The 21,476-nt window shown below is 37.6% G+C and overlaps 3 protein-coding genes across 3 annotated transcripts in view; 1 reads left to right on the top strand and 2 right to left on the bottom strand.

Annotated features, from left to right (window-relative positions):
* Nucleotides 1–21,476, bottom strand: part of LOC118827525 (zinc finger protein 501-like) — a 139,650-nt gene that overhangs the window by 111,450 nt on the left and 6,724 nt on the right. The gene's annotated exons all lie outside the window — the stretch shown is intronic.
* On the top strand, nt 7,499–18,807 carry LOC118827697 (zinc finger protein 582-like; the record flags this gene model as incomplete). The annotated part of the gene is made up of 8 exons (XM_036599137.1): nt 7,499–8,271; nt 12,276–12,409; nt 12,499–12,585; nt 13,631–13,779; nt 14,998–15,038; nt 15,452–15,498; nt 15,908–15,989; nt 17,345–18,807. Coding segments are annotated over 2 exons (861 nt in total), but the record flags the coding sequence as incomplete, so codon positions are not given.
* LOC118827536 (zinc finger protein 160-like) overlaps nt 18,962–21,476 on the bottom strand; it is a 28,005-nt gene continuing 25,490 nt past the window's right edge. Inside the window, exon 4 of the mRNA XM_036598934.1 lies at nt 18,962–21,377. Coding sequence (XP_036454827.1) covers nt 20,458–21,377 — 920 coding nt within the window. The 3' untranslated portion in view covers nt 18,962–20,457. The remainder of the gene's footprint in view (nt 21,378–21,476) is intronic.

The raw sequence follows: 21,476 nt of genomic DNA, 5'->3' as shown, positions 1-21,476 counted from the left end.
TATTGCTTTTAGAGGAAACTTTAATCAGAAATCGTAATACATCAAAACAATACTATTGGTTATTTTTTATTTTATTTATTCAGGTGGATTAGTTGGTTGCTAAGGTGTCTGATTGACTGGAGGCATCTGCGCATTTAAGCTACAAGTCGACAGAGGTGAAACAAATGCTGATGATGGCTTAGTGTTGAAATGTGTCCTTTTCTATCTTATATATATATATACACACACACACACACACACACATTTTGGAGCTCAGTTTAACAACAGAAGACCTTGTGTTTATCTTTGTACAGGCATCACGCTCACGCACTGCATCAATCTAACTTGCTTTGTTTCTGTTTTCTGGCCACAGAGAGGGTCGTGCAGGTCCATAGTGAACACCTGATGGTCAAAATGTCCTCATGCAGAACTGGTGACAGTACACACTTTAAGTCACAGTCGTCATCCAACATCATGCCCGTGTGAGACTCTATCTCATGTTGAGCACCTACTTTGGTCAAGTCTGGACTCAGTGACTCATTATTCTTGATCAACCAGGGCAAGTGGCTAACTTTTTATGTTTATTTATTTTATGTTTATTCATTCCACCATGGATTATCCTTTATAAATATGGACATATGCTGTGTTCTCAACATCTCAACACTGCTTTGTCAGTATCCTGGGCAAGTTATTGGATCATGCAAAAAAAAAAAAAATATTAAAGTTTATCAAAATAATCTGTACCTTTTGTTATTCGTGTATTATTTGTGTTATTTGTTGTTTTCTTTGTAATTTATCATTAGCAGTTATTGACTATTAAATCTATGCCCACTAATTGTAATTCCTTACATGTTGTATCATATATTTAGCAATGAAATTCTGGCAACCACAGATGCCGGTAATTTACTGTAATTGTAATCTTTGCAATAAAATACTGTAATGTGTGATACGGTTGTACTGTGTTTATCACTGATAGATTGTAATTATGTTAACAGTATATCTCTTTTTAATGTAATTACTGTATACAGATTTACAATATATGCTGTTTTTCACGGTAATTAACCGTAAACAAACAGTTCTCAACAGTGAAATTTACTGTTGCCAAAAAAGCATACCGTAATGTCTTATACATTGTCATTATATTTTTTATGGTGAAATTCTGGCAACCACAGCTGCCAGTATTTTACCGTAAATGTCATTTTACAGTGTAGCCATAATCTTTTCCAACACTGTCCCCTCAAAGCTCAGTGGAGCATAGTGCGTACACCATTAAGCATTGAGGGGATGATGGTGAAAAAGGTGAGCAGCTTCAAGTTCCTCCATGTCCATAGAGCTAAGGTTCTCAACTGGTCACTCAACATTAGAAAAAGGCACAACAAAACGGTCCGTGTACCTTCTGTTCATTTGATTTTTATTTTAAAAATCAGTGCTGAAAAACGGCAAATGGATCGTTTCTCGTTTTTGATTGTAGTATAGTCAGTGGAAAAATCAAGAAATAGCTTCGTTTTACAATTTCACAAACTAATCATAAAATCAAATAACAAGCAACCAGCAATGGAATAAAGGGTCGTATTCTAATGATTCAGATTTAGAATTTCCCATTATAAGCGGAAATTGGTCGGCTATATTACTTTTTGTATAAGCCTTTGTATATTTGACGTGCACACACTATATGAGAAAGAAATGGTATGGGGAAGAAACTGAACTCCCACCATTTGACGGGGGCTTCGTGCTCCCCAGATCAGCTGCTGACGCGCTCAAGTTCATGAAGTTTTTTATCGGTGTTGTGTCGAACTCCCATATGCGTGCGCGCGCATCACACAGGCATATGGACACTAGATTACATTCTGTCTTTCAGTCAAAATGACCAGTACTGTAGCATCTTGGTGAAGAAGGAGACTCATGAGAGACTGTCATTCTGCTATAGAAGCGCTCTTTATTGACACCAGCAGAAAAGACACATACAGGGCTCATTCCCTCGTTTGGTTCAGACCGTCGTAAAAAACCGTTCGCAGAAGCTAACAGAACACAAAACCCCCGGCGCAGCTCTAACGCGCCTCTAAAGCCTCTTTTCTCCCCAAAACCAGCGCCACCGCCACGTTACTGTAAGAACACTATGAACACAGGACAGCGCACATGGCGGGAGTCGTGTCGCGTGTTAGCGCAGTTTTTTGCTAATAGAACAAAGTCAGTAAACACATATAAAACGTTATAGCCTTCCATAATGCCAGATCTAGGCAGACCTTTTCAATATTCATGCTCGATCTTCCCTGGCCTCACCAGTTTTTAACCGCGACAGCCTGATTTCTGAGCTCCTGCGACCATGGGTGCACTCCGCACGTTTATTTATCCTCTGCAACGTCTACAGGTTCACTGTAGAGACCATCCTGACCAGCTACACCATTGCTGCTTAACACAAGGCCCTGCAGAGGGTGGTGAAAACTGCCCAGCACATCGCCATACAGAATCACCCATACAAAACGTCTACATCAAGAAATGTCTGAGGAAAGCCAGCAATATATTCTCTGACCCTACACACCCCAGCCACTACTTGTTTCAACCTCTGCCATCTGGAAAGATATACCAGAACATCTGAGCCAGAACTACCAGATTCCAGAACAGTTTTACCTGAGCTGTCAAACTGGTCACATTAGCAACACCAACCAGGACATGAATACACACACTATGTACTCTTACTCATCTAAACTCTGCACATTGCATTATTAACTGGAACTCTGTACTTTAACATTAAGTTCCATAGTCGCTATACTTGATCATTAACCTGTATGCTTTCTGTACTGAAACATTAAGCTGTATATTCTCTATATTTGAGCATTTATGTTGTAAAGCTATTTGTACACATTAAGCTGCTAGTGCTCATTTACCTGCACTGTACAATTTGTGAATATAACATATGTGATACAATTTACAAACACTATAATTTACATTCCTAACCTGGTTTACCTCAACATACTGTACATTTCCAATTAAATATACATTATAAAACAGCTCAGCAGTAAATCGCTCAAAGACTATGTATTTATTGTTTAACTGTAGTTTGCACTTTAATTCTACCACTACAGTTACTGTTTATGCACCTTGTCTGTTGTCTCTGCATTTTTTTTATCTTTGTTTTTATCACTGCACATACACGTAAACTGACAGTGTTTCATTATACTGTATAACCTTGTATTGGTATAATAACAATAACATTGAACTAAATATGCAGGAATGCAATTTGCCCACCCATTCTATCATGTAACATTGTTGGGACCAAGAGCTATTTGCTTCCTTGCCCAAAGCCCCGACATATGATGGTTTTTAAAACCTAAACTGTGCTGTGGTTTTGTTCTAATTATTGTCTTAATCACTTACAAAAAATAAACAAAAATAAAATAAACAAAAATAGAAAGGGTATTCAATCAAAAATAAAAGAAAGTAGAATAAAAGACTTCAGCCACTGAGTTCTTGTGGAAGGGAGAAAAAGGCTTATTTATTTCAGCATCAGGTGGCACAGGGTCTCGAGAGACCCAACTGCGCAAATACAGTGTTCCAAACAACAGTTTATATACCATTTATCTGGGGTAATGTGATATCCCCCCGCCTTACTTCTCAAATTTTTATATTAGCTCATTCTCTAATAGGTGCATCTCTTCGTCCATCAATTTGGCCATCGCATGATGAGCTCACTCCTCAAAACTGGCTTCAACAGGTTTTTACCAGCCTGCTCTACCTTTCAAGGTCAACTTGCCCCTCTCTTCACTGGGTCAGTAGGTACACACAGGCCTCTCTGTGAACCCAGCTGCTTTCCAGTGTCTAGAATCTCCTATGCAGACAGTCTAAGGCCTACACTTTGTGAGAAAATGAATATTCTCTGTTAGGCAATACTTCCTATTTGGTTATTGATTACAACATCTAATCTATTTGATTACTGATTAAGGAAATATTTATTCAAAATCTCTGTCAACATGCTATGTTCAAAGGGTCACAAAAAAAAAAAAATTGCTAATATAAATTTCTTTTTGTGTTGTATTTTGAACCTGACTGTCAGATTTTTTTAGACGTTTTGAGAATAGAGATCATGCCCTGGGAATGCAAAAATGTAAACTGATGACATTGTGTTTTCAGTGTTCACTGGGTCATAATGAAAAAAATCTACAGCATAACATCATTAAAAGTTTATTTTCAAGGACACACCGGAATTTTTATTTTGAGACATTCACGAGAGATTAATTAGGAGGTAACTGACGCCCCAGGACACAGTAGTTTGCCTGTTAGCCTTCAAAGGGCACTTTTAATGTTTGACTGAAAAGAAACCAAAATAATGGACAAGGTGCCAAACATTGTCTCAAACGACAAGAATACAATTTAGCAGTTCCACTGAATAAGGCGAAGACAAAAGTTGTATTTAAAAGATATACGTGAACATTCTGGTGGAACGACTGGGAACATCTGTACAAAATTCAACAACGGGATGGTTCAGCTGTAATCAGGAGATATGATCAGAGGCAAGAAATTATTCTTATAGGACATACCGGCACGGTACGTGGCACGATAGGAAGTTCTTGAAGTTCTTGCAGATTCCCAGGGTAACAAGCTTACTTGCATACGATTTTTTAAATAATTTTTTTTATTCGATTGATTTTTGTTTTCAGCATGGTAGGTGGCGGTAATGCCCCTGACGATAGCCTGCCAACCTCCATTCACACAGAAGAAGAAAAACAACGAGAAAGCTGGCGAACAGGAACCCTGTACTCGTCGTGTTGTTTTCTGATCCCGTATTGGAGTGAATGCGCGTTGAATCTGATGTGGCTTTCAAAAAGCGACCACAACAGGACAGTGAGTGCACGAAATGTGGTTAAATCATTACATTTAGTGAGCTGTGATTCACTGCGTGCCTGTTTAGCTAAACGCTAGCTAAGCTTGAGGACGGTAAGGGACCGTCTGTAAAGTGGTGGTATTGTTGAAAAACGTAAAACATTCACCGAGATGAGGAACCTGTTTGTGTCATTCACAAAGACTTGAAACTAGCTGAAATATAGAGATAATGTGAAAATCACTCATTAACATAAACAGGTAACTCAGCTTTCACATATCATGGAAAAAGCATGCTTTTAATTCAGAAATAAAACTTCACTAAATAAAAACAAATAAAAAAAAAAAAAATGAAAACAAACACCAAGAATGGCAGAGGAAGGTACAATCTTTCATTAAAGATCAAGGCATCACAAATGAAAGCGTTAACCTTAGTTGCCCAGGGCCACAACTGAAGCACACAAAGAAAATTTTTTGTATACACATCTGGGCAAAGGAGGGGCTCACCTGTCTCCTCCTTTGCCCTTCCCATTTTATTCATCTTTACATAATTTGGGAATCCTTCTCAAATTACATTATTCTACTGGCTACCAATATGAACTAATCAACACATCAATTCTGGGACTTGTCCAGCTTTGTCTGAAATTTGTCTGAATTTCACTTGGCCATGTTCCACACCCTTGGCTCATCTAAAACTCCCTTTATTTCCCACATGTCCCCTTATCTTCCACCAAACAGAAATTGTTTATTAACACATCTCACAAAAACTATAAGCTGTAGTTTGATAAAATCTTCCTTTTTGAATTTTGAGTTTTTCTTTGTTACAAATACCTACTATGACTCATACATATGACATATACATCTAAAATCACTGTATTTTACTGAGACACATCTGACAGATGTGGTACAACCTTTAGTTTGGTAAAGTACACCTTGATTTTAATGTGTTTTTACTTCAGTTATTCAAATTAAGTCATTACAATGACACTCGTTGTACATACTGATTTAAAACCATCTGTAATTTGTTGCCACATCTCACAAACCTACTATAATATCTAGTTTGAACAAAAATCTTTCTTTTGAAATTTCTTAGTAATAAATATTCCAATATGAATACTAGACCCAGGTGTGGTGGAACTAAACCCTGCAGAGTGGCAGTTCTGTGAGGTAAATGATCAGGCATCATGGTTTATGCAGCATGCTACAATTCTACTAAGTTACGTTGGTAAAATTTTTTCAAAACTAGTATGTGTTGTAGGGTTGCGAGAAGACAATCTGCAGGTTCACTTCATGCACATTTACACTGCCAAAGCTGCTTAAAATATCAATCCTTTAAAGTTGAAGACTTGGTTATGTTAGTTACTGATTTTCATATCATCTGTATTTCAGCAGATTTCAAGTCTTTATAAATAACACCAGCAGGCTCCTCATCAGTCAGTAAGTTTCTCTGCAAAACATCAAACTACTCTGAATGGCATTGTTTACATCTCAGCCATGGAATTATGCAGGTAAATGGAAAACATCAGTGGAATTTACCAATAATGACATCTCATTAACAAAACCGAAACCCTTTAAACCCTTCATATTATTGTCACTCACAATTGCCAAACATGTTCTGCTGAGCTGGAAAGACAGAACCCAAATCTCCATAAAGCTTTGGCTTAACCTTTTTACAGATTACTCTGCCCTGGACCACCTCTCAGCATATCTAAAAAGAAAAAAAAAGGCAAGCTGGACTTTGTACAATATATTGAGAGCTAATTCCTTGTCACAGCCTCTCTGTGAAAATGATAGAAACACATATTTAAAAATATTAGAACATTATGAAAAATGTTACCATTTATTTGCTGAAATTACTATATTAGAGGAGAAACTAAGATTAAATGTGGTGTATTTACAACGTTTTTGGAACCCTCTCAATGGTGACTGTAGCCAAAGAGTTCAATTTTTGTTTCATTAGTCCACAGAACGTTATTCCCAAATGCCTCTGGTGTATCCAAGAGTTGTTTGCAAACTACAAATTTGTGATGAAATTAGAGTTAAGGTTAACTTCTGATAATCTTTCTGTGTAGAAGACGTTTGTGCAAGAACACTGCACAGTAAGCCAATGCAAATCGCGTGCCATCCAGTTTTGCTTGGCACACCTAGTCCACAAGTGTCTTTTTCAGAGATATTTCTTGATCTTCCAGACCTTGCCTTTAAGTCAGGCTTCTTTTCTTGCTTTAAAAGAGTCAATTATGAAAAGAGGTAAAGAGGTAAGCTCTGAGATCTTATCCAAAATAATAATAATAATAATAATAATAATAAAAAATAATTAAAAAATATATTTAAAAAATAAATTACATAGGACAAACGTAATACGCCTGAAATCATGGGCACAGGACATAATAGTGATGAATAATTCCAGTCATTTTTGTCATGTAGAAATCCAGCTTAGCCCTGGAGTTTCTAATATCTGCATGATGACATGACTACAGTGGTCTCTATGTCTGTTTGATAAGTTTGAGCTTTTCCACATCAGATGGAAGTTTATTCTTTTTTACACTTTTTGCCAGTTGATGGAAGATGAGCATGCATGATTTAGATCAGATTACATTTGTTGCATTTCTCATTAAGTTTGGAATTTCTTTCCTCTTTTTACAGAAATAATGTCCTGTTTCAAGTCTTCTCCAGCACTTTCCAACCCTAGCTTTAATGTGCTTTCATAAAGACGTCAGGACGTTTCACCAAGAGGAATGTTAAGCTGCTGGAACAGGTTAAACATAAAAAATATGGCATCCAGAAGACGTTCAATTACTCAGGAAACATTATCTGGTACCCCCCACATGAACACATCTCACAGACAAACACAGAAAAACGCAGCAAAGAGAGAACTCATTACTGCCTGGAATGTGGAAAGAGTTTTAATCATCAGAGTCATCTCCAAGAACACCAGCGCATTCACACAGGAGAGAAGCCGTATCACTGTTCAGAGTGCAGGAGGAGCTTTAATCGTCAGAGGCATCTCCAAGAACACAAGCGCATTCACACAGGAGAGAAGCCGTATAACTGCTCAGAATGTGGGGGGAGTTTTAATCGTCAGAGTGCTCTCCAACGACACCAGCGCATTCACACAGAAGAGAAGCCGTATCACTGCTCAGAGTGTGGCAAGAGTTTTACTATACAGTGTCATCTTCAAGAACACCAGCACATTTACACAAGAAAGAAGCCATATTACTGTTCAGAGTGTGGAAAGAGTTTTACTGTACAGAGTACTCTCCAACAACACCTTCGGGTTCACACAGGAGAGAAGCCGTATCACTGCTCAGAGTGTGGGACAAGTTTTACTGTACAGAGCTCTCTTAAACAACACCAGCGCATTCACACAGGAGAGAAGCCATATTACTGCTCAGTGTGTGGGAAAAGTTTTAGTGTACAGAGTCATCTTCAAGACCACCAGCGGATTCACACAGGAGAGAAGCCGTATCACTGCTCAGAGTGCGGGAAGTATTTTAATCGCCAGAGTACTCTCAAAATACACCAGCGCATTCACACGGAGAGAAACCATATAACTGCTCAGTGTGTGGGAGGCGTTTTAATCGTCAGGGTACTCTCCAAAAACACCAGCGCATTCACACAGGAGAGAAGCCGTATCACTGCTCAGAGTGTGGGAAGAGTTTCAGGCATCCAAAGACTGTGATGACACACAAGTGCAGAGGTGGAAATTAGGGGTTGACCAATATATTTTCTTCTGGGACAATTATAAGTAATCAGGGAAACTGATAATCGATATTTGATGCCGATATTTATTTATTTTAAATGTGATGTTTGTAGTGTGAAAATGTACAAGAATTCAATTCTTACTCATACCTTACATTATTTGAATATCAGAACATTATAAAAATAAGGTGCTCTGAGCTTTAGACAATGTGTTGCCAAAAATAGTAATACACATTTTAAAGTTATCGTTAAACAAATAGAAATTATTAAATATCTTTCAATTTTTTTTTCATTTTTTTAAAAAATGGAGCTCAAAAAGGGGAAAAGGGGCCATATATATATATATATATATATATATATATATATACGAATGATTATGTTTACTTACTGACGGTGTTGAAAGGGCACACATCAGGTGGAGCATGTCTTTTCAGTATATAGGTGTCAGAAAGATGTAATGTAATAAATAAAGATTATGTAAATGCGATAACAAGCAGTAGTGGGATGTGTTAAATGTATAAGATGTATTCTGTGCTGTGTGCTTCGATAAAAATGACTCTTTTAGCCTAAGCAAAGCAGTGGAGGTAGCAAGCTTCAATTGTCTATACTTTTAACAATCGAACATGGATATTAAAATGAGCAGAACTTGTGTTTAACTTATTTCTAAAACATAAAAAGGTCATTTATAATTTCACAAATAATTTATGGCTTTCTGGAGGCTTGTCTGCATATTGGCACCCACTGAAGCTCTGCTTTAGGCACACATATTCTGAACGTGTTCAGACTACTACAGAAGCAGTGTGGGTCTGCACACCATGTCTGCTCCCATACATAGAAACCTTACTCTCACCAAACAAATGTGATGTTTCAGGCAGGGCTTGAACTGCGTGCACAAGTCATGCTTGTCTGGCTAGAGTGGGCGAAATTATATTAAACTGTGCATTGTGCTTTTTTGCCAACTGTGTTGCCCAAACTCGACATTTCCCACCTTTCCTCTTCTGTGGAAGTGAAGCAGGCACTACTTTATTCCTGTGTCTCTCACAAACGCCGGAAAGCATGTTTGATTGGATTTACTGAACATGTGGTCCACATTTCAACCAATCCAGCATTGGTGTGGCTGGGACATAAACACAGAATACAGAAGGGCTGGTTGGTTGTACTCGATGCGTCATCCACATTTAACAATGTGGGCGAGACTTCGAACCAGACTGCAGAACCGTTTTTTTTTATTACGGTTGCATCAAATAGGATAAGATCCTCCTATATTAGTTCCCACAAAGGGGGAACTTCACAGTGCTAAGCAGCAAAGGGATAGCAAGGCACTCAAGAAACAGAAGTATCAACAAATATACATAACAAAAATGCTTTCATTGTCAAGGAAGCAAGTTGAAATTAAGATTAAGACAATCAGAAAAATGTCAAATATCGGCTCTGTTTATCAGTTGGATTCATAATCTGTTCAACTTTAGTGGAAATGGGCGGTAATGAGTGTAACCATAACACATTCCAGAAGTAAAAGTCACAGGGAATGGTGCTTCCAACCCAGATTTCAAACTGTTTTAGGGTAAAATCACCTTTTTTTTGTTTTATGCTGTTTCTTAAACATGAGCATAAAATGGAACACGATTTCCATGATTACCAAATCAAGCCCACAGGTCATACACCCAGTGGAAAGTTGTGGTAGTGCATATTCTGCATAAAATTTATTTATTTTGATGTTTATTGAAAACTGTAAGGAAACAATCAAGAAGCTTCACAATCAATAATAAGAGTTTTTTTTTTTACTTTCTTTTGACCATGAAGACTGCGACAATGAAGTTTTTGCTGTGCTAGGCAGAACTGAACAGCTTTGTAATGGAAACACTGGAGTATGAAGGATTGCAAGACATCAAGCTATATGAGTGATGCACATGTGACCTCTCCTCAGTATGACCTACGCATGGCTGTGCTACGTGGCATAAAGTTGCATGCAGGCCAGATGATGTTGATGTTATTTGTGATGCTTGGAGAAGGATTATTCTTTGAGAAAGGCACATATCTCCTACCAGACATGGTGGTGACCTATGGTACAGCAGTTGGAACTAGGTATCTCTATGATTGTAGTACTGGGTGAAAGGTGACTATTGTTGGGACATTCAAGGCTTTGGGCCAGGCCAGATCTTGCTGATGTCATTAGCATGTGCATGATGGACACTACCATTGTTGACTGAACCTCACCAGTGACACCGTGTTCAGTTATATTTCTGAACCATTCCAAGAAAACAGTATGATAGATTTGATTTGTACTCATGAATTAATACATGCATGCAATTCTGTATGTAGATTGTTTAATTTATATATAATTGTTTATACAGTCAGGTCCATAATTTATGGACATTTTTGTAATTTTGCCACTGTACACCACCACAATGGATTTTAAATGAAACAATAAAGATGTAAAGATGAGGTGTAGACTTTCAGCTTTAATGCAATGTTTAACCAAAGCATTGCATTAATCATTTAGGAATTACAGCTATTTTTATACAGTCCCACCATTTTCACAGGCTCAAAAGTAATTGGACAAATAAATGTAACTATAAATACAGGAATTAGTTTTCATAAGTCAATGACTGCCTGAAGTCTGAAACTCATGGACATCATAAATGCTGAGTTTCCTCCCTTGAGATGCCCCCAGTTTTGTCTTCAGCAAATGAGATCCGTTCTCAAGTGGGTTGAGGTGAGGTAACTGGCAGAACATTGCATTTCCTTGCTTTAAAGACCCTGGTAACATAAAATATTGACATTTTTTATTATTCTAAGTTTGAGTGTTATGTTAAACATTCAGCACAGTTTAAAGGAAAAAAAAAAGAAATATAATAAAACACTCCTCAATAATGACAAAATTTGCTTATCCTTCCAGTCTCAGAAGAGTCAGGGCATTGTCTTAATATTTCAATGAATATGTGTGATTGACAGCCCTGTATCATTGATTGGTATGGAAAGCCAAAAAAGATTCACCAAAAACGAATTGGGCATCAAAAATTTGTCAGTGCATTTAAATTTATTTAAAGTAAATGTACAAAAACAACTGATCACATTACTTCCATTGCTCATGCACAAAATGTTGTGTTTATGTTGCCATGAAACGCACACAGCCTTGAGACAGAAAAGTTGCATTTTCTAGCTTTTACTTTGAATTGCGGTTTTGAATACAAGGATTATTAAGACAGTTTTGATATATGCAATTGAGTTACCTGCCCTATATACAGACTTAACATAATGCAGCATGCGTCAAGAATTGGGATCATACAACCGTACATTTTCAAGCCTACCAATGAGGATTTTGTAGCTCATTCAGAAGTTTGAGCACCAGATAACTTGCGTTCACAGGTGTGACGGAATGGTAGGTTTCTTTGTTTTCCAGCAGAAAATGAGGCAAAAATGCAGATTGTGGTGAAAACATAGTTGTTCACGTTTTTTACCTGATGAAGTTGTGAGGAAAAAACTATACCTGTATCTGATTACAGGGGGAATTGCAAGCACTCCCTACAAGGGAGTGCTCACTATTCTGCGTGTCATATGCTGAAACCAGGCAGCTAAATAAAATAGGCACAAACCATGCATTCGACATGTATCCAGTGCAGTATACCTTGCAAAATGCAGGACCACTTCAATGTTCCTGTCAGTGTAGTTTTAGGGTTACTTTTTTCTACTTTTTGTTCTGTTCTTCTTGTCCTCTGTCTTGGTAATTCTTTTCTCTCTGTTAGGACGTTTCTCTGTCTCTCTCTTGGGCTCTCTCTCAGATCGAGGAGGAATTCTGGAGGATCACCTCAAAGCCACTACAGTCATCATTCCTGGGGAAACTGGACCAATACACACCCAGACTTCTGAGCTTGTTGGGAAGAAACTTAGTGAGATCCTTAATATGTTAAATAAGGCATGTACTTACAATAGTGTAGCATTTGGTTTTATGTAGTAGCATTCTGATGTCTGTATTTAACAATCTCATGTTTTCTTATTTTCAAGAGCACCGAGTCTCAAAGAGAAGTTGTGCACAGAGGCCTCACTCTCTTTCACTTTGTGAAAAGATGGAGTTAAATCAAGGACCACCAGGTAAAGAAAATATATCTCTGCCATTGCTCTGATTCAAAACCCTGCCTGTGTGAGACAAGGTTGTGCAATATAGGATAGCTGATTGCTTATTGGTGTCAGGTATATTTGTTTCTACTCGAGTATTCAGCAGTTTGAAGGCATACTTCAAATCTTTAGGTCCTAACTAAGAAATTTGGAACTTTCAGATAAGAAACTTTCGGAAAATGGAAATACACAATACAGAAGAATGCACAACAGTTGAGATAAACAAAGTAAGCATAATTTTTAAATGTATGTGTTTACTTTTTTAACATGGAAAAGGTACCTATATTCACATGCTATACTTACATGTAGAGAAAATTTATATTGTAGATTAACCAAACTCTCTTTATACTTACTGTCATACTTAAGCTCTAGAGAGAAATTCAAGAAAGTCCTTGCTCTCTTAAAAAGTTGGTTCTTTAAGGGTTCTTTAGTAAAGACATGGAAAAGGTACCTATATTCACATGCTATACTTACATGTAGAGGAAATTTATATTGTAGATTAACCAAACTCTCTTTATACTTACTGTCATACTTAAGCTCTAGAGAGAAATTCAAGAAAGTCCTTGCTCTCTTAAAAAGTTGGTTCTTCAAGGGTTCTTTAGTAAAGAACACTCAAACAACCATTTTCATGTCTAAAGGGTTCTTTGCATCATTAAATTGTTCTTCAGATTGATGGAGAATGTGTTATATATGGTTCTAGGTAGAACCTTTTTGAAAAGGGTTTTTCTATTGTTACTAGTTTCACATTATAACAATAATACTTGACATAATACTTGAAAATTTTATTTTTGACACAAGTCACACCTTCACTACACACTGTAAAAAGTGGGACTGGGGTTGATTAATATTTACTAGATAACTAATAGTAACCTCTACATAATAAAAAAGACTATGTTCAGTTAGAAATCAAACTGAACTGAATCCAATAAATGTGATTGTTTTATTAATTGCATTTTAAGCAGTTTTGGTTGAATAAAATTAGCTGTGATACATTGAGTAGAATTTACTTATATTTTTTCAGGAACAACAACGATGCAGAAATTCGACAGATTTTACTCATTGGGAAGTCATTGATTTTAATCACCTCACACTTCTGCCTAACGCATTTTGTGCCTCATGGACACCCGTGACTACACGTTTCAGGGGTTGCAGTCCTCCAACTTCCCAAAGGTAAGACCTTTTTAATTATTGCCAGGAAACAAACAATTTCCAAGTATGTTGCTGTAGCAGTTCCCCATTCCTTTAAGTTAATGCAGCTTACCAAACGTCAAATTTCCTGTGCTGTAAGTCAAGATAGCAAATGCATTTTAGTTTTGATTAGCATAGAAGCCAAGCCTGGACTTAAATTACAGATTTTGCTGTTGGGGTACGGAGAGAGGCGAAGCTCTCTAGATCAGCTGCTGTGTCGGCAAAAGACATACTGGAAGAATCCAGCCGTATTGAGGAGAGCAGATTACACCCGTATTGAGCTCCGAGCCGTCACCAACGTTTCACCGCGGAGGCGACAACTGCGCGCCTAGAGACGCTTCTGCGAACTTCGAAAGGATTCAAAATGCGTTTGGTGAATAAATTATTGGTTTATTTGACGTAGCAGCAGGTTTTCAATTGAATATTTATTCAAACCTAATTCTGTAATTTGTGAATGCTGAACTCTTTATATGTCAAAACGAAAATAAGCATCACTTGCTAACAGTTAAGTTAGCTAGCTAGCTAACTAGCTCGCTAGCGAGTCACCTCTTTTAGATGACTGTTTGCTCTCACAAAATATGGGAAAGGCACCTTTTTAGCTAAATTACAATTTTAAAGTGAGACGGTGTCGAATGTATGGTATAATAGACTAGTGTGTACACTTGTTAGAGTTGCTAGCTAGCTAAATAACCTAATCTCGCTAGGTTAGCTAATGTTACGTATGCGCGATCTTAGGCTAAGTTAATAGCTCTTCTGGACGACCAGTTCACTCCGGCTAACCTGTGCTGACCATGATGGGCTCAGATCTGAACGGGAGACGTCGAGAGACTGACTGGTGTTTGAATGACAGAAAAGCAGAAACTAGCTAGCTTACCTAACCTAGCTGACTACGGTCTGTGATGTGTGGGGCTGTTAGCTTGGTGGCCAGCAGGCTAACGGGCTCACACACCACGGAGCACGTTCGATGCTTTTCTCACAGGAGTTTAGAGAATAAAAACAGAAAGCTAAGGGGGAGATGTCGAGTGACTGGTACAGGTAAAGCATTAGTTTAATAAGGTCAACTGAGCTTCTATTTGGCAACTAGCTGCCAAGTGATTTTACATGCTAACAATCTTGTATCACACTAAAGTTTGTGAAATCTGTTCTTTCTTCTCCTTGTGTGCCTATTTTCAGGCTTAACCATATCTTTTCTTCTTGCAGTTACCTACACGTTTCCTACATCTACCATCAGCATTTCTCAGGTATGGAAGCAGCTTTTATTTACCTCTCTTTCTCTGGCATGTTGCTGGTTTCTTTACACTGATTTTTGTACATTTGTAGTCGTCTAAGATGAATATGTCTGTCTTTAATTGAAGTCAGTGTTTTAAACGTAATAGTTATTAGTATGTTTGTGCTTCTCATGACTGACTGTAATAACTTTTGGGATAGAACAATTTTGTGACGTTTTTAAATGTTTTCTCGGGGAGGGTACATATTGACTCAAGTACAGATGTTGACTGAATACCTTTTCACAAGTAATATTTAACCAAGCCACAAAAATATCTCTATAAAAGCAGCATGTTTGCCAAATTAGCCAACATAAATGTGCCTGTATCTGTTTCAGTTGTTGAAGCTAGTCTTTTAAACCTTTACCGAATGTTTTTATCTTTTACAGCCATCCACTGCTGCTTCTGGTTCTCAACTGATCAGGAATTGCCCCAGGTACTTTAATTTACAGTATCTTTATGGTATTGCTCTTTGTAATATTATTACATATTACGCTAAATATTTTATTACGTCTTTTAGCACAAGACATTGTTGACATTATGTATTTTAACATGTATTTGACTCACCAGCTTTGCTTTTTTCTTTACTTTTCAAAACTGTTGTATGAAAACAATAGAACTTTAAAGTTTGTGTGCTATTGTAAAAGATAGTACCATGTTGTTCACAGTAACCTGCTCTTTCTTGTATTGCTTTGCATATACCTTTTGCTTTTCTTGTTACTTTGTAGATTTATTTTTCATATTGTTAATTGTTTGTTCAGGATTCTTTATCCTTATGTTTTGTATGGTGAGTACTTATTACTAATTTTGCTCACTTATTTCTTCATTTTACGTGCATTCATGAGGAATCCATCTTCACAAACTGCAAGTGACAAACAAATTGAATAGAGACCTTCACATTTGTCAAGAGCTGAGTATTTTTAACAGGTAGGATTCAGATGTTCATTCTCTCTACCAAACATACCCTACATATATGCTTACTGGCTATTTTTACAGTACTTCTGACTTACAGACTATAGTCCATCTGTTTCTCTGTATACAGTGCCCCTCTCTTTCCCTTTTTACAGGGCCACCACAGAGCAGTCATTATTCATGAAACATTCTCAGCAATGCATTGACACTGATGTGGTGGTGGTGGTGTTAGTGCGTGTTGTGCTGGTATGAGTGGATCAGACACAGCAGTGCTGCTGGAGTTTTTAAACACTGTTTGCACTCACTGTCCACTCTATTAGACGCTCCTACCTTGTCAGTCCACCTTGTAGATGTAAAGTCAGAGACGACAGCTCATCTGCTGCTGCACAGTTTGTGTTGGTCATCCTCTAGTCCTTCATCAGTGGACTGTTCTCACTCCAGCAGTGACACTGAGGTGATTAAAACATTGCTGTATCCGATAAACTAGTACCACACTTACTATGTCAGTGCCACTGCAGTGCTGAGAATTAACCAATAATACCTGCTTTGTGGTGGTCTGGGCAGGTCCTGATCATTGATGAATGATGTGAAAGGGGGCTAAAAACGTATGCAGAGAAAAAGATCAGCTACAATTTGCAATTGCAGAACTACAGAGTGCACATATATATTAAATAGACCTGATTCAATAGAAAAGTGAGTAAATACAAGGCAAAGCATTACCTAATAAAGTGGCCAGTAAGTGTATACATATAATCAAGCACAGTGATGTAATTTAATTTGTATTTCTTGTTAACAACATTGTAGCTGTTACCTGCTATTCCACTCAATATGTCTGAATTGTGTGTTAGTTGTTTATGTTTTGCTTAGGCAGTTAATGCAATTGTTTTTAAAAGAATTTCTGGTGTAATCAGTTCATTTATGCTTACCTGTGAACATGTGAGCTTTAAGAATTGTTAAGTTTTCAAGACATGATGCAGTATGTAGTGTCTTAATATATGATAATGCATATATTATTTTCGTAGAACAGTGGCAGATTATTAATTGATCAGCTGTGTTCACCTGTGTTGTACTTTTGTTCCTCTTTGCTTGAGACTAGCTGTACTTAGTGCAACAAATACTCTTATGTTAGCTCAACTAAATATTTTAGTGCTGACAGACATCAGTCAGTAAAACCAGTCATTTACGGAAGTTGACCAAACAAGATAAAGATAGGGGAAATTGGTATGAATGCTGAATACTGGTTTCTCATATATTTACTACATTGGAGCTCAGTTTAACAGCAGAAGGCCTTGCGTTTATCTTTGTGTATGCATCATTTTCAAGCAAAGCATCGATCTAACTTTTACTTTGTTTTTGTTTCCTGGCTACAGAGAGGGTCGTGCAGGTCCCTGCTGAACACCTGATGGACAATATATGAGTTCTCATGCAGAACTGGTGGCAGTACACACTTTAAGTTCCAGTAATCATCCAACATCATGTCCGTGTGAGACTCTGTTCTATGTTGAGCACCTTCTTCGGTCAAGTCTGGACTCAGTGACTCATTATTCTTGATCAGCCAGGGCAAGTGGCTAATTCTTTTCATGATCTTTATTCATTCCATTCATTATCCGTTATATATATGGACACGTGCTGTTTTTTTCATCATCTCAACATAGCTTTGTGAGTGTCCTGGACATTTCATTGAATCATGCAAGAAAAGTTTCTTGAAGTTTATCAATATAGTCTGTACCTTGGATTGTAATGGGTGTTATTTGTTGTTTCCTTTGTAATTTACCATAAGCAGTTGTTGACTATTAAATCTATGCTAATTAATTGTAATTTCTTATGGGTTGTACTGTATTTTTTGCAATGAAATTCTGGCAACCACAGCTGCTGGTAATTTACTGTAAAGTTGAACTTCACAATAAAATACTGTAATGTGTCATACGGTTGTACTATGTTTATCACTGATAGACTGTAATTATGTTGATAGTATATGTTATTTTAATTCACTGTATACATATTTACAATATGCTTTTTTCACAGTAATTAACCGTAAACAAACAGTTCTCAACAGAGAAATTTACGGTTGGCAAAAAAGCATACTGTAATGTCTTATACTTTTCCACTATATATGTTTACTGTGAAGATCTGGCAACCACAGCTGGAGTAAAGTGTAGTAAATATAAACCAGTTTTTGTCAGATATTTAGTAAATGTAAATACATTTTCCTCAGATATTGAGTAAATATAAAGCAATTTTGCTCAGACACTTGGTAGATATTACTAAATTTTCCTTGTTAAATTAATTTGTATTTACTCAATATTTGTGGGCTACATTGACTTATAATGTGGCATACTATTACTAAATACAACACATTTTAACGTTTGCTTTTATTAACATTTACTTAATTTTTTTGGTTAAGTTTAGTTCTTAGATTGATCTTAGAGTATGAGATCTAGTGTACAACTGAACCTAACACAGCAATGTAAATTACACAAAGTCTGTGCAGGTCACTAGGCCACACTGTGTACAATGCCAGTCTTTTATTTCTATTAGTCTACTTATCACATATATTGCATCAACTAAATCCAAGTAGCCTCTCACTCAAAGGTGTATCCATGGCAGTTTTTTAAATAAAACTGAACAACACTGAGTATATGGAATGACTCGAGCAAGGGGTTTACAGTGGAGTGCTGCTTTGTAAGTGAGGCAACCTACTGCACCAGTATCTGTTCACGCTTTTCCCCGAAGACCTACTTCACCCGCAGAACTATGATTTAACAGAAGCCACAAGCGCTTGGCTGCACTGAATGGGCTTTCTGTGTTCTAATGCACTGCTGAGACAAGACAAGTGACTGGTATGGTTTCCTTTTTGATTCAGTAATAGGGACAGCCTAAATACAGGTCATTTTTAGCTTTTCTGAACAGTACATTCTGAAAAAACTAATTACAACTGCAACAATTAATGCTTTCTCTAGCTGACTATGCTAGCTTAATGGGTGTTTAATTAAACAACATAGCATAAATTGAAAACGTCTTGAAGTCCAGAACACATGTATATGGGCCTTGGTATTGAATATTTAAATATTTAAAGAAACACTTCAATCACAGTAATCTTGCTTTAAACCTCAGTAAAACCACGTCTTTAGCAGGTTTAAGATCAACCTCAGTGCAACTTGAGATACAGCACCATTTAAAAAAAAAACAAAAAAAACTTGCTATTGGGTTTAGTTTAAACTGCAGGTGCACTTTAAGTGCACGTTCAGAGGACACAGCAATGGAGTTTAACAACCTACGTTGACCCATTCAGGTTAAAACTCAGGTTAACCTCTAAACCACACCTAAGCTAATGACAGTGCAATTGCCCCTAAGAATTGAGAGAGAGAGAGAGAGAGAGAGAGAGAGAGAGGGAGAGAGGGAGGTGGGGGCTAAGAACCGCAGATGCTGTCTTCCTTGCCTCAACACAGATTTGGTCGAAGCAGTTATAGCTTTACGCAAATTATATGCAGAGATCTGATGTCTGAGTCCCGAACTGAGCTAACCAGAGGCATCAGTAGCAAGGAAAAACTCTCTAGATCAGGGGTGCACAACTCTCGTCCTGGAGAGCCGGTGTCCAGCACAGTTTGGAGGTTTCCCTGCTCAAACACTTCCACTTAACCTGGCAATTAACAGATAAGTATAATCAGGTGTGTTGGAGCAGGTAAATCAACAAACCGTGCTGGACATCGGCCCTCCAGGACCGAAGTTGTGCACCCCTGCTCTAGATGGTATAATGGAGAAACTTCGAAAGGACACAGGCTTAGACATATGACGCCATCCTTACTGGGGCAACATCAGAAAAGAATAGAATAGGCTTAAATGGCATACAATTAAAAATAATTTGATTATTGATGATTAATAATTATTAAGATATTAACATGAATTTGCATTAAAGATAAAGAATTTGTGAGTGTGTGTGAGGGGGAATTTCCAATCAATCAAATCAATCACATCAATCAAAGAAAATATAAATTAATTTAGAATAATAATAATAATAATAATAATTCAAAATTACAGTTCTTCAAAACATACAGAAAACATTTCCTTAAGATTTAAATGAAAGACAAAGTGACATTTTCATTGCGACTAGTTAACATGAAGGTATCAAAGAAGCATAGAGAGCTTCAAGGAGCCAAACACATTGTTAAATATTTGCCAAAACATCCATTATTACATCAGAAACACTATACTAGCTAAGATATACTACTGAAAACTCATGAAACTATGAACTCATTCTGGGAACTGGGTTGAAGAGATTATGAAGTGCCACACCTTCCCATTAGGTGTCTGGACTGTAGGCTTGACTTCAGCACAAAAAATGTATTTCATTGTACTTCATGTATTTCAGGCTAATGCTTAAGAAACAGTGGGAAACAGTAACAGGGTGATTTTTTTTAAATTTGGGCTATCAGCATTGTTTCCTGAAGACCTTCATTCCTGGGATGTGTTATGGTTACACTCATTACTGCCTATTTCCACTTTTGCTCTTGGTGCATTTGTGTGTCTTCCCAGTATTTGAATGCCTAAAACTCTTCCCACATTCTGAGCACTGATATGGCTTCTCTCCTGTGTGAATGCGCTGGTGTTTCTGGAAAGTACTCTGCAGAGTAAAATTCTTCCCACACTCTGAGCAATAATACGGCTTCTCTCCTGTGTGAATGCGCTGGTGTGTTTTGAGATCACTCTGATGATTAAAACTCTTCCCACACTCTGAGCAGTGATAGGGCTTCTCTCCTGTGTGAATGAACTGGTGTCTTTTGAGAGTACTCTGTTGATTAAAACTTTTCCCACAATCTGAGCAGTAATACGGCTTCTCTCCTGTGTGAATTCGCTGGTGCATTTTGAGATTATTCTGTAGAGCAAAACTCTTCCCACACTCTGAGCAGTGATACGGCTTCTCTCCTGTGTGAATGCGCTGGTGTTCTTGGAGATGACTCTGTCGATTAAAATTCTTTCCACACTCTGAGCAATAATACGGCTTCTCACCTGTGTGAATGCGCTGGTGTTGCTGGAGAGTACTTTGACGATTAAAACTGTTCCCACACTCTAAACAGTGATACGGCTTCTCTCCTGTATGAATGCGCTGGTGTTCTTGGAGGTGACCGTGATGATTAAAACTCTTCCCACACTCTAAGCAGTGATACAGCTTCTCTCCTGTGTGAATGCGCTGGTGTTGTTGGAGGGAACGCTGACGATTAAAACTCTTCCCACACTCTGAGCAGTGATATGGTTTCTCTCCTGTGTGAATGTGCAGGTGCTCTTGGAGATGACCCTGACGATTAAATCTTTTTCCACATTCTGAGCAGTGATACGGCTTCTCTCCTGTGTAAATACGCTGGTGTCCTTGGAAATGACTATTATAATTAAAACTCTCTTCACTCTCTAAGCAGTTGTGAGTTCTCCTCTTGCTGTGTTTCAGTGTTGGTTTGTGAGGTGTGTCCGTGTGAAGGGTACTAGATGACATTTGCTGAGTACAGCTTC

The sequence above is a fragment of the Colossoma macropomum genome, unplaced genomic scaffold (genome assembly GCF_904425465.1).
Source record: "Colossoma macropomum unplaced genomic scaffold, Colossoma_macropomum, whole genome shotgun sequence".
NCBI classification, from domain to species: Eukaryota; Metazoa; Chordata; class Actinopteri; order Characiformes; family Serrasalmidae; genus Colossoma; species Colossoma macropomum.
Note: the sequence above shows the minus strand (reverse complement) of the source record. Positions and strands in the feature narration are given on the sequence as shown.